Consider the following 12333-nt stretch of genomic DNA (forward strand, 5'->3'; position numbering starts at 1 on the left):
TCGTAGCTAAGAAGGATAACATACTTCATATTAAAATAAAAAATATCTCCTGTATCTTTTCAAAGAATCATGTAACTAATCCAGAACTGGTTCTTTAAGGAATTTAAAAAAAATTTATACCAATTAAGAAAGCTAAAATAAGTCTAATTGAATTCTAATTATTTTCGAGGATAATTTGTTTGAATTTATTATTTCTGCGAGGATAAACTTCGTTGGCCGTCTTTACTATGTTTGCTTTATTGTTGATAAATATAAAAGAATCGATAGATTTTCATGTATTATATAATGCAACATCGGTTAATAATCTTCTATCACGGAAATAGAGCGGTAAGCTCCTAGAATTCCGGAGCTTAACTAGCTTAACGTGCTTTAATTGATCCTTACTAACCGGTGATTGACAGCTAATTACTGTGACGATAAACGCCGACTGTTAGCTACTTGAAGATTAATTTTGATTGTCTTTCAAAATAATACAGCTTGAACTTTTAAGTATTTGCATCTAATTATTGATTATTATATCTTATTTAAGTTTTATCCTATTGCATCCTGATTTATTTGTTTCTTTTCCTAATCCTCCCGTTTTGTTATTGTATATATTTATTAAATTAATAAATTCACCGGTTAATCTACCATATCTCATTGTAACTCATTTTTTACAATATTATATTTTAGAGCATACTTCTCTGTTTTTAATATTTATGCAAAATCTTGTTCTTATCATCTTCTTAACATTCCAAGTTTATAGTATACTTTCTTACCAGACGAAACCGAAATTTCTTGGATAATTTACATAAAGAAATACTCGTAGAAATATTTGATGTAGAAATATTAAACGCTTCAAATTTTCACTATTAAGTATATCATCCCACAACAGCTAACCTAGTGTAAAGCAAACATAATATTCTCAAGTTTTTCTCCACCCACATGTTTTAATGAAAGATTGCTATCTCTAACGACCTTGCCATGAATCCGGCCAACGGGACTCTATCCAACAGAGAGTATAAAATTGAAAACATCAATTTCTCAGCCATACTGAATATTCATCGATTCCCAGTGTGCTCGCCAGACGCGATAGAAGTCAGCGTTCACCACTTAAGGCGCTTGTTACGGCTCGCACCATCAACAAAGAAACTTTCATTACAATCTGAACGCGGATTTCCCGTCGGAAATATGCGGAATAGCGAAAAGAGAAGAGGAGAAAAAAGACAAGAAAGGAAGAAACTGAAAGAGAAAAATGAGCCCCTCGTTACAGGACGCAAGATCCTTTGAAGCGAAGCCTGAACGTTGCAAGAAACGCGTATAACCTCGCTTAAATAGTTGCGTATAAAGCCGATACCGCGGCGTCTGTTCTCCGAAAAGGGTCGAAGGGACTGACATTTCCGTCTTTTGAGCGTGCTCCACCACGCTTTTCCACGGCAAACTTTGTAAAGAAGGTTGTCGTCGTAGCAAGGGAAAGATATAGAAAGCGGTTCGAAGGGTAACGCGACCAGCTAGTATACAGTCGGGCTTTGGTGCGAGGGTGTCGGTTCTAAAAATCGACAGGGTAATAAAATAACACCCGACCACTGGTTTTTCTTCGACTAAATGTTCGTCGGTGGCAGGCTTTCTCCGAAAGAAGAGAACATTTTCTCGCGTCGATGCCACAGAGAAACTCCCTTTTTACCATCGGCTCTGTATTCCGATCTTTAATCAGTTTTAGCTAGGTCGTTGAATCGGAGAGGGGTGAGAGAGCCGGGATTATTGCGATTCGTTGGATTTTTCGTTACCGAACGAAACACCAGTTGGAATTCGAGAGAGGGGGTTGAAATTGGAAAATGTAGATTAGAACGTGTTCCGGGTATCGGATCGCGGAATGCGGTAATCAGATTCAAACGCGTTCGAACAGCTTTGATTTGTTTGAATTACGTTTGTTTGGTTCGTTTGATTGTGATTACCTTCTGTAATGTCGGCACCGTGGTAATTGCGTAAGTGTGTAATAACGGAGTGATATTAACGATGCTGCTTGTTTGGGAAAATATTGGAAAGGCGCAAAGGTACCCTTTGCAATTTAGAGGATACTCGATATTATTAGGCAATGATTTTAATATATACCTTGGATGGACGTGTTATTTTAAAATTCGCATTTAGCACCTCTAATTTGCAATTACAAGCTTAAAATATACGTTATAAGATTGAGCACACTTCTTTATGTTCTGTTATATTCCACACGTTCTACCATCGAAGAATCTTACAAACAATTTTACATTAAACAAACAGGAACAATAGTTTGACACAATTAAAACAAAAATGCGTACACAATGCGATGCTCCGATAAATTTGAGTTATTTAGAAAGATTCTTATAAGCAATAAATTGGGTAAATCGATATCCATGTAATTATCGGTAACCAACGAAATTATACAAGTATTTGGAAAAAGACTGAAAGTATAATTTCAAAGTTCTTTGTAACAAATCCAAGAACTAGAAATTCATTAGAATTATCCCGCTTGCTGAGCTATTAATCAAGCTGTGTACACGCAGAATCCTCGAACGTAACGAACGAATCCTCATTTCTTCTTTCTCGTCTATAAGCGAAAACGCATGCTCGAAAGTAAAAGTTCGTCGCGTGAAAACAGCGACGAACCACCGTGCCTCCGTGTTCGCGAAGAATAGTCCTTTGAAGAAGAATAGTCACATAGACAGTGGCGAAACAATTTCATTCGCGCCGCGTGCCGCGAACGTATTTCTTACAGACATAGTTGGAACCGAATCATAAATCTCAGGCAAAGTTATCAATTAATTTCAACTTCGTCCCGTGTATCTTGTCTACGATAATTTTGTGGCGGTGAACTGCGGCGAGTTTCGCGTTTGCCACGCGAAGTAATAGCATCTCGGACCGGTAGTTTGCCTTATATTTCTCATTAGGGTGTCGTTCCCATGCGAAGCGCGCCGGTAACGTTCGACCTTGTTTTACCCCTTCGTTTCTCCGACTGTTGGATTTCCAAAGGGTCGCGAGAAACGAAAGGAGTAACACAAAGTGAAGGAGAACGACGACGTCGACCCCACTTTGTATCTTCCTAGCCCTTCTCGTCGCCTCTTCGCATCAGCTACTAGCGGGATGCATGATTAGCCGTTTGTTTCGTCGTTTAATTTGAAGGCGGTACCCTTTCACCTTTCCTCTCGTCCCTCATGCTCTTTTGCCCTCGCTTTCAAGGCCAGCACTGTTACCATCAAGAGCCATTTCCCCGCATCGAGTTTGTCTATTAACAGAGGCGTTGATTAAATGCAGGAGAGAGACCCGAGAGACGGATAGGTTCACGTGCTCCGCTGTTTGTACGCTCCTCTGTTTCCAACCTCTCTTCCTCTCTCTCTCTTTCTCTTTCTGATCCTCTCACCCCTTCGATTCTCGAGCGTCTCGTTCGTGCGTACGCGGTAAAGTATGTGGAATGAAGATCGATGCGATTTGCGGGTGCGAGCAGGGGTGGATAAAGGATCGCGCGTTCTGTGAACGGAAGCACTGGAACACACCGGGTGGCTGAAGTAAAAAGAGCGGTGGCTGGCTGGGATAGAGCTTAACGAGTCCTGAATAATCGACCGACCACTTTCACGGATCCTTGCCCGTGTCAAACGACGATCCGATGCTTCTCGGTCATTTGTTTCCTTCTACGGGACGCTGTCGTGCCCGCAACGCTACCAAGAATGCCGAGTTCTTGGTCGCGTTCATTTGTGTGTTTCTAACGAAACTGAACGTACGGGAGAAGAACAGCGGCCGTAGATTTATTAATCTCTCGCATACAATGATTATGATTTAATTAAATGAAAATGGTTCGCGCGACATTTTATATTATATTATGAATTTTCGTTGATCGACCATCGTGCTTTCGTTCGTTTATTATTCTATTTAGAGTAACGATTACGTTGAGTGGTTAGTAATTACATTGATTTATAAAAATTAATTTGGAAACAAAACGAAATAGGTTGAATAATACGAATTTGCCGGGGAACAAGTAGTTTATATGTATAATTAGAGCTGACGTAACAGGAGTTCTCGTCACTATCTACGATTTTCCGTTTATATAATAGGAATTCATGTGCAGATGAGTGAATTCAACCACCGAGAGTTCACTTAATCAGATGCTAATTATAATTTTGTACAAATAAATGGAATTTCACTTACATTTTTAACACTAGAACCACCACACCAATCAAATTGACTGATTTTACAATTTTATTTTAAAATTCCTACTTCATGTTATATTTTTTCCGCAATAATGTAATCACTTTCGCAACGATAACTAAAAGAATAATATAATGAGTTTTATTTTGTTTTTTATGTATTCAAACTGAAAATAATTTTGTATCAAGGCTATTTATACCAATACCAGTCGAAATGACTAGTGCTTGTCAAAGTGTAAAAGGGTCCTGCAATTTGTTTATCGAACCCCAATTAACCAGATTCCTCGTTTTGTACAACTTCCCAAACGTTTTTTAAATTTTTACTACGTATCATTCAATATCATGATATCAGTTATCAGGAAAATTCCGGATCAATCGCTAGATGTCGAATTCAGATTAATCACTAGCAATACCACATCAGTCAAAATGACTGGTTCTACAATTTTATAAATGTGTCAATCCTCGTTTACGGATGATAGTCCTAGATGGATTAATAATACCAAAAATATACTACATAACATGAAATTCCCTCTGTAAAAAAGTAATAAATCAATAAATATAAAAATATTCTATTATTATGTATTTTTTAAAGACCAGTCATTTTGGTAAAAATAGCTTCGTGTTTAACCATTGGTAGTTCTAGTGTTAAGGAATAATTATGCAATCTGTTCTTTTCTAGCCGAGTGGCACAATTTATAAATTGATTCGATACTACTTCCTACCTTGCTAATATCTCGTTCAAATGAAATTCGAATCTAAAGTAAATGTATTTAAATGCTCAATAGAGTTAACAGGTTATTGCTCGCGTCAGGCAATGATTGACGTATTCTACTTAAAATATACGTATGATTTGCATAATCTATCCTTACTCTTTCTTCAATCCATTTGCTCATGTCTGTTTCTGTTTCTTCCACGCAACACAACATTAGAAATCGGTCCTAAACATTGCATTGAATTACTCTGGCGAAACTACGTTTATCGTCGGTCAAGTCTGTCAAACTAATACAAACTTCCTCGAAACTTGGCTCCGAGCGTGAAGAAGGGCCACAAAGGTTAAGGAAAAGGCTGACGCGAATTTGGAAACTCCACGGAAACATCGTCGCGGGTTAGGGTTCGGTAGGAAGAGAAGAGCAAGTTCGCGAATATTAACCGGCCGCGAGTAATTTGGCGTATTTATTAACGAGATGCCGTCTCTAATGGGTAGCATGGACGCGGCCGAGCCGCGGAAAATAGAATTTCATATTTGGCCGCGTGAGAGATGACGTCTCTCCGCGCTACTTGTAAACTTTATGAAACTAGCCCCAAGGGTGATTTCATTATTCCTCTCGCGGCGCGAAATCGAGAGTGCCGTGGCTAGAGCGTTTTCCGCGTCTGCTCTTCTACAATACCGTTTCACCTCGACGAGAGGAGTCCAATCAAAACTCGTCGGTCCCGCCGTGTTTCTCTCGAATCGAGACATTTCCTTTTTCCTGTCCCAGCCGCCGTGTTTCTCCTCGTCTCTACTATCTCCCTCTCTTCTTTTATCTTGTCGCGTTTCCCATCTCGTCCCTCCTCTCTCTCCGACTTCCGTGCCTCAATATATCAAACTTCCAGCGGCGAAGCGTCAGACAATCGATTTAATCGGTGAACTGTGAAAGAGATTGCGGCCTCTCCGCTCCGTACGCCATCGCATAATGTAAAATCGACAGAGAGACAGAGACAGAGAGAGAGACAGAGAGAGAGAGCCTTCAGTGCTGGCGCGCGGTACGATTTAAACGCGGCGGAAAAAAATTCGATTTCCGTCTGTACGCCGCTCGTGGCATCGGCCGGCATCGATGTTTTGCCACGACGTTCCACGGTAAACTACTCGCCGATATCGCGTGAAATCGCTTCGGTTGGTGAACGGGCAATTAGGGAGGCGTGACTCGAATACACGGCTAATTGATCGAGGAATAAAATTCGACGCGTGGGCGAACGACGCCGGTTCGTTCGGGATTCCCCTAGATATTTTTCGGTAAATTTACGAGATCGTCGCTGATATTTTGCGAGGGATGCTCTTTTTTGAGGGGAGGGGGCGACCATCGTGGATGAAATGGATGACGAGAATTCCGGCGATTGTAAGATACTAACTGATGTACGTATGTACTTGTTTTATTATCGTTGTGATATTGATTTATGGAGCTTATAGTAGGAAAAGTTAACAGTTATTTATTTATTTTTATTCTCATATTTATTTGTGTTTGCTACAAGGAAAAATATTATAAGTGCATTTTTAATGGATTTATGCAATGGATTGTGTGACTTTTATATCATTTGGTGGCTAAGAAGAAATATCCCGAGCTTGTTTAAAATAGATGACAAATCTACGACGTTTTGCAAGTAATAAATAATACTAGTTTAGTCTTTACGTTAGTTTATTAATATTTTTTAGATATACGGGGAAAGTGACGAAAACGAATATTTCGTACAAAAATCAAATGAAAAAATAATCTTGACGCGGAATTGCTTTATAACATACTGAATTTTGAAATTGCTTTTCTATGCGAAACAAAAAATATCACTTATCATATTCATTTATCGTGGTCTTCGTATGGAACTTCACAGTTTGCATAAGGAAATCTTGTTTTCGTTAGCTAGGGAAATCCGTAAAATTATCGATGCTCGAACTATAGTAACGAGCGTACCGTTAAACGGTTTTACGATTGTAGATCGTAAAAACGATAAGTGGATGCTCGTTAAGCATGCGTTCAAGTTGGTCGCTTCATCTTGGTGCTAAATGAAAACTAGAAAAGTCGTTCCTCCTTCGAGTGTAAAACTTAGCTCACCGCGTCGTAACTCCAGCTCCTCGGACGTTTGTTTTATAGTTTTTCTCATTGTTCCGCCTGTTCCTTGAATTTCGAAGTTTTTCGAGAGCTTTCACGATCGTTTCCTCTCTCGTAACCCTTCCGCGTAATTTCTTGTGGTTGAACTTTTGTTTCTCTAACGAGCGCCCGTGGCGATATCCTCCAATGGAACATCAACGTGAATCGTCCAATATGTTATGTTAAGTAAAATATCGACGCTACCAAAGTTAACTTTTGTGGTCGCAATTGAAAGCTAAATTACCTCGAATATCGGAAGATTTATTAGTATTACGATCATTGTATATTTAGAATGTAATAAAATAATGGTCGACTTTTATTTTTAATTTACAGTTGCGCTTAATATTCAGTGTTGTTATCATTCTATAGCTTTAATAATTTTATGTCTATATTATAAAAAATTGTGTCATATAACACCGCGAATTCCAATTGCAATTGTAAATTATACGAAATTGATATTTTTAAGTAACTTCCCGTAATTTCCAGAAACGCGAGAAATATTTCACTTGCATGACTGTAGTGTTGATTTTTAACAGAACCAAAAGAATGCCGACCATCGTAGGAGATTTGCATCCTAATTTGCTCGACGGTGTTTAAAGAGCAAATCGTTCGGCGGAAATCTTCGAGTGGAATTTCATCAACGATAGAATCCTAGCGCGCCTGGTAGTCTCCGTCGAAATTACTGTTTCTCTGGATCTGACACGAAATTCCACTTCATTTTTACGCTCTGCTTGGTATTTCCATAAATTTCACCACGACTGGGAACCGACGTTCGACTCGTATTAGATTTGTCAAGAAATACTTATTGAACGTTAAACATTATTCTGCGATTTCGCTTTAATATACGGAATAGTGGCATCGCAAACTGATTTTAGTCTATTATTTTATACATTTTACATTTATGGAAAATTTTATTTCTCAAGTAAAAGCTCTATTGTAAAAGTGAAAATTTGAAATAGGAGATAATAAACATTTCTGTAAGATTAAAGACTTCTTAGAATTCAATTTTGCAACCTCGTTTCTTCAGCGCAATATCGAACTTTGTCAAACTTTTGCCAGAATCTGCGGAAAACCGAGTTTTCTTGATCGAATAACTGTTATTCTTTGTGACTGTTTCAGAACCTAATTTCGTGGGATCTTACGACATCGGCAGCCACGTATTCTTCTTCTTTCGCGAGACGGCGGTGGAATACATAAATTGCGGCAAGAGTGTGTATTCCCGTGTGGCGAGAGTTTGCAAAAGGGACACCGGCGGCAAAAATATCTTGTCGCAAAACTGGTCGACTTATTTGAAAGCCAGGCTGAATTGTTCGATACCTGGTGAATTTCCATTTTACTTCAACGAGATACGTAAGTTTTTATGCAACATCATTATTCGAGCTTATTTAATTAATCAAGTAAAAGAGTACTTTCATAACCATTTTTCAAACTTGAAATTTTTTCGAACGTATCTTTAGATATACATACGCACACACACACACACATATTACTTGCTTAAATTTTTATATCTATTTTTCGCGTCCTATGTATTTTAAAATTTATAATTTTCATATGCATTGAAAAATCCCTATATTATTCGTGTTTTAAAGTTTAATTTTTTGAACGTGATGTTTCAAAATTCAGAATAATATAATTATTTAAGAGGTTCGGAAGAATAAAATTTTTAATTTGAGGTCGAATTATCGATAAATTTTAGTAATAAAAACGGCGTGTAAATTGAAATAAGTGATATGTATTCACAAATTATTAGAAACTCGTGATAAGATCCTCTACATAAATATGAATTGTATAATATATAGCTTTCTGAGCTTATCTTATTTTTAGAAAAAATATATTATTTATCCACCGAATCTTGCACTTGATGTCTAATAAGACTTGTTTAATTTATCAGGAAATTAATGGTTGCTTGTATTTTGTATATTTGCAGAGAGCATCTACAAAGTGCCCGGCGATGACACCCACTTTTACGGTACTTTTACCACGTCGACGAACGGATTGATGGGTTCGGCGATTTGCTCGTTCCATATCGACGCGATTCAAGAGGCGTTCCGTGGAAAATTCAAAGAACAGGCGACGAGCAGCAGCGCTTGGCTTCCGGTGCTTTCCAACAGAGTTCCTGAACCGCGACCTGGTCAATGTGTGAACGACACTGAATCGTTCCCGGACACGGTGCTGAACTTCATTCGATCTCATCCCTTGATGGACTCGGCCATATCGCACGAGAACGAAAAACCCGTCTTTTATAAACGCGACGTGATGCTCACACGGTTGGTCGTGGATAAACTACGAATCGATTTCGTTGGACTCGATTTGGATTATACGGTCTACTATGCAGGATCCAGTGAGTATTAATTTCATACGTTAAAGGATTATACATTTCGTCGATTTGCTATGATTATATGTTCTGTTCAACGTTTAATTGATTTTCATTTCGAAATTGATGAATCTTATCTGGTTTGTAATTAACATTTTCTTATATTTCTTTATATTTGCTGTATTTATGCTTCCTATATATTACTCCAATATATTACTTATTATTATAATAATTTGAATAAATATTGTACTATGTACTATGTACTTTAGACTCAATACTTTACGATTTTAGACAAGATATTAATAAAAATACAATAGAACTTTATTTCTTCTATCAAACCGTTAATAACTGTCAACTTTATTTTGCGAGTATAAAATTAATTTATCATTATTCTAAACAAAATATCTAAAGATTTATGAACCCCAGAATATATATCGAAGCTGTTTTTCCAGTTGTAGTATTTTTGTTTATAGCGACTTGCTGCAGTAGTTTCATAACTTACATTTTTCATCGTGTCAGGATTAAACTTTAAATCGGGAAATTGTGATAAGAAATTTAATTCGGGACTCGTAGCTAGGTTGGAGCGCGTTTTGCGCTGATATCCGTTGGCCGATTTGTCGTCGAGAAACTCGGCAAGATAATCATGAGCGAACTTCAAAGTTCTTGCAGTTGACTCGTACAATCTGCTATCGCAATCGCAGTTCTCGTCTCACAGTCAACTGTCTAGTGTCTATTAGCGCTAAAAACTAATATAATCAGAAGTCTCCTGTACATTTGCAAACTGTACAAGAAACAAGTTACAAAAACACGACATAAGTCCGTGACTAATTACACGTTGTAACTTCTATTATCGATTAATATCAGGATCTTCTAATTGCATGAACGAAACAAATTACTTTCTATCATCGCGGTATGTATCAAGAATAGAAAAAAATCTGTAGAGAAGGAAGCGCTTCTTTCAACAAGATTGGAGTTCAGAAAGGTGCAAGAGTCTTGTCAGTAATTTAATTCCAGGTGAAACAGTTACTTCAGAATATTTAACGTGTTTCGCGCTGTACGAAGATTAACTTTTAATGGAACTTTATGGAAATATAGCAGTTACACCTAATTCTTAACATTTTGATCTTCTTTGAAATCCTGAGCCAGGCCAAAATGAGTCTTTGATGAAATCGATTGGAAAAAAATATCTCTTTGCCTCTTGCAATCATTGCCTTTGATACTTTTTACGTTATCGATGGTATTTGCGATATAAAACGCATTAATTATAGAAAAGTAACATTTGTGTATTTCAATCTCCTGCACTTTAATCTTCTTTTGTATTTTGCCGTCGACTGTTATGAATTACCTACGTGATAGAAAGCCTGTAACATAAAAATTTGTTAATCGACAAAGATAATGTTTTCACGATAAATTTCTGCTGTAAATTTAATAGAACGTTGTCTGTATTAATTGTGTTTGTGAACGCGTTATTCTCGTTTGTTACAGGTGACGGACGTGTACACAAAGTTGTTCAATGGATAGATAATAATGGCGATTCGCAATCTATTCTGTTGGATGTTTTTGACGTGACGCCAGGCGAACCGATTCAGGCGATGGAAATCTCGAAGGAGCATAAGGCTCTTTACGTCGCTTCCGACCATCGAATAAAACAGATCGACCTGGTGATGTGCACCCGTAGATACGACAATTGTCTCCGCTGCGTTCACGATCCTTACTGCGGCTGGGACAAGGACACGAACACGTGCAAACCTTACGAACCTGGGTGAGTGTATTGCTTTATCGTTATTCGAAGTTCCAAAAATGACATTGAATCCAATGCGATTAGATCTAACGATGTAATGTAATTGGAAAGAGAATTCGAGTTTGGAATCCAATAAAAATTTATTGTTATACTCTTTAAGAATTATATCCAGAAATGGAATTAGAGATATTATCTTATATTATACTTAATACTTAGGTTTTGATATATTTTGTAATGACAGTCAAGATTTTTGCAAGTATTCTACGTTAACCTTGTTGCGTTCTTTCCGGCATCGTTCAATCCATTCTACATTTTTCAATATTGGAAAATATCTCAAGTTTGAGCAAAACATGAAAGAATTGTTATATATACGCGTTCCTGTTTCGACTTTATATTGAAGATTTTCTTAACAGATCAGAAGTCTCCTTAAGGAGAATTAATCAGACGATTAATGTTATTGTTAATATTTCAGAGTTCTCAACATTGTATTGACAATATATATCGATCGACTAAATAGTTACAGCTTCTTTAGTCGTAAAAATAAGAGTAAGGTTGTTAAAAAAAAATCGAAGATCACAACAGGTTTATCACCTTTGTCGGTATATTTATACAAAAATGTGGAGTTTATATTTTATCATATTTATTACAAAAAATGCGATTCAAATTAGAACGTCGATTTTTTGAATGCATAATAATTTAAAAAACACAATATGACTGTGCATGAAAAATATATGAAATGGTAGAAATAAGACGTTGACAGAATACTTTGTGCAAATATTATTATTTTATAAATGCTGACTGTTATATTTGACGAGTTTATTATCCTACAAATTTATTATATTTTATACCGAGAGGTAGTTACAGCGTAGGTAACAAATGGTACGAGGATAATACGTGGAAGAAAAAAATGTAGTTCGATTAAGTACTTTTCTAAAGTTAAACATTATCATGTTTTCAATGTTCAACATTTCACAGTGAACTTTCATGCACAGAATGACCTAGTTAAGTTGGTCCAGTTTAATAAATTCGAACGAACATTGCCCCGACTCTACTGTTTTCCTTCCTGAAATTTCCATAACCCGCTTAAATCCTTTTGAACACAATCCGTTCCATCTATCCGATCGGTTATATATTTAAAGATATATACATTTGTTATAACATATAATGCAAAATTTTGTTTTATCTCCGTTCATAATGGATGATACTCGACTCATATTAATAGGAAATTATTTTTCTCCCTAATAACAACGAATTAAATATATTTCACGAATGTTTTAAAATTTG

The 12333-nt window shown here is 36.9% G+C and overlaps 1 protein-coding gene across 6 annotated transcripts in view; it reads left to right on the plus strand.

The window, feature by feature from the left end:
- Positions 1-12333, plus strand: part of LOC100645674 (semaphorin-2A) — a 557658-nt gene that overhangs the window by 535603 nt on the left and 9722 nt on the right. For all 6 annotated transcript variants that reach the window (XM_012309545.2, XM_012309546.3, XM_048406917.1 and 3 more), the window contains 3 exons: positions 8114-8344; positions 8922-9335; positions 10794-11070. In XM_012309545.2, coding sequence (XP_012164935.1) covers positions 8114-8344; positions 8922-9335; positions 10794-11070 — 922 coding nt within the window. The remainder of the gene's footprint in view (positions 1-8113; positions 8345-8921; positions 9336-10793; positions 11071-12333) is intronic.

Source organism: Bombus terrestris, chromosome 6, assembly GCF_910591885.1.
Source record: "Bombus terrestris chromosome 6, iyBomTerr1.2, whole genome shotgun sequence".
Lineage (NCBI taxonomy): Eukaryota > Metazoa > Arthropoda > Insecta > Hymenoptera > Apidae > Bombus > Bombus terrestris.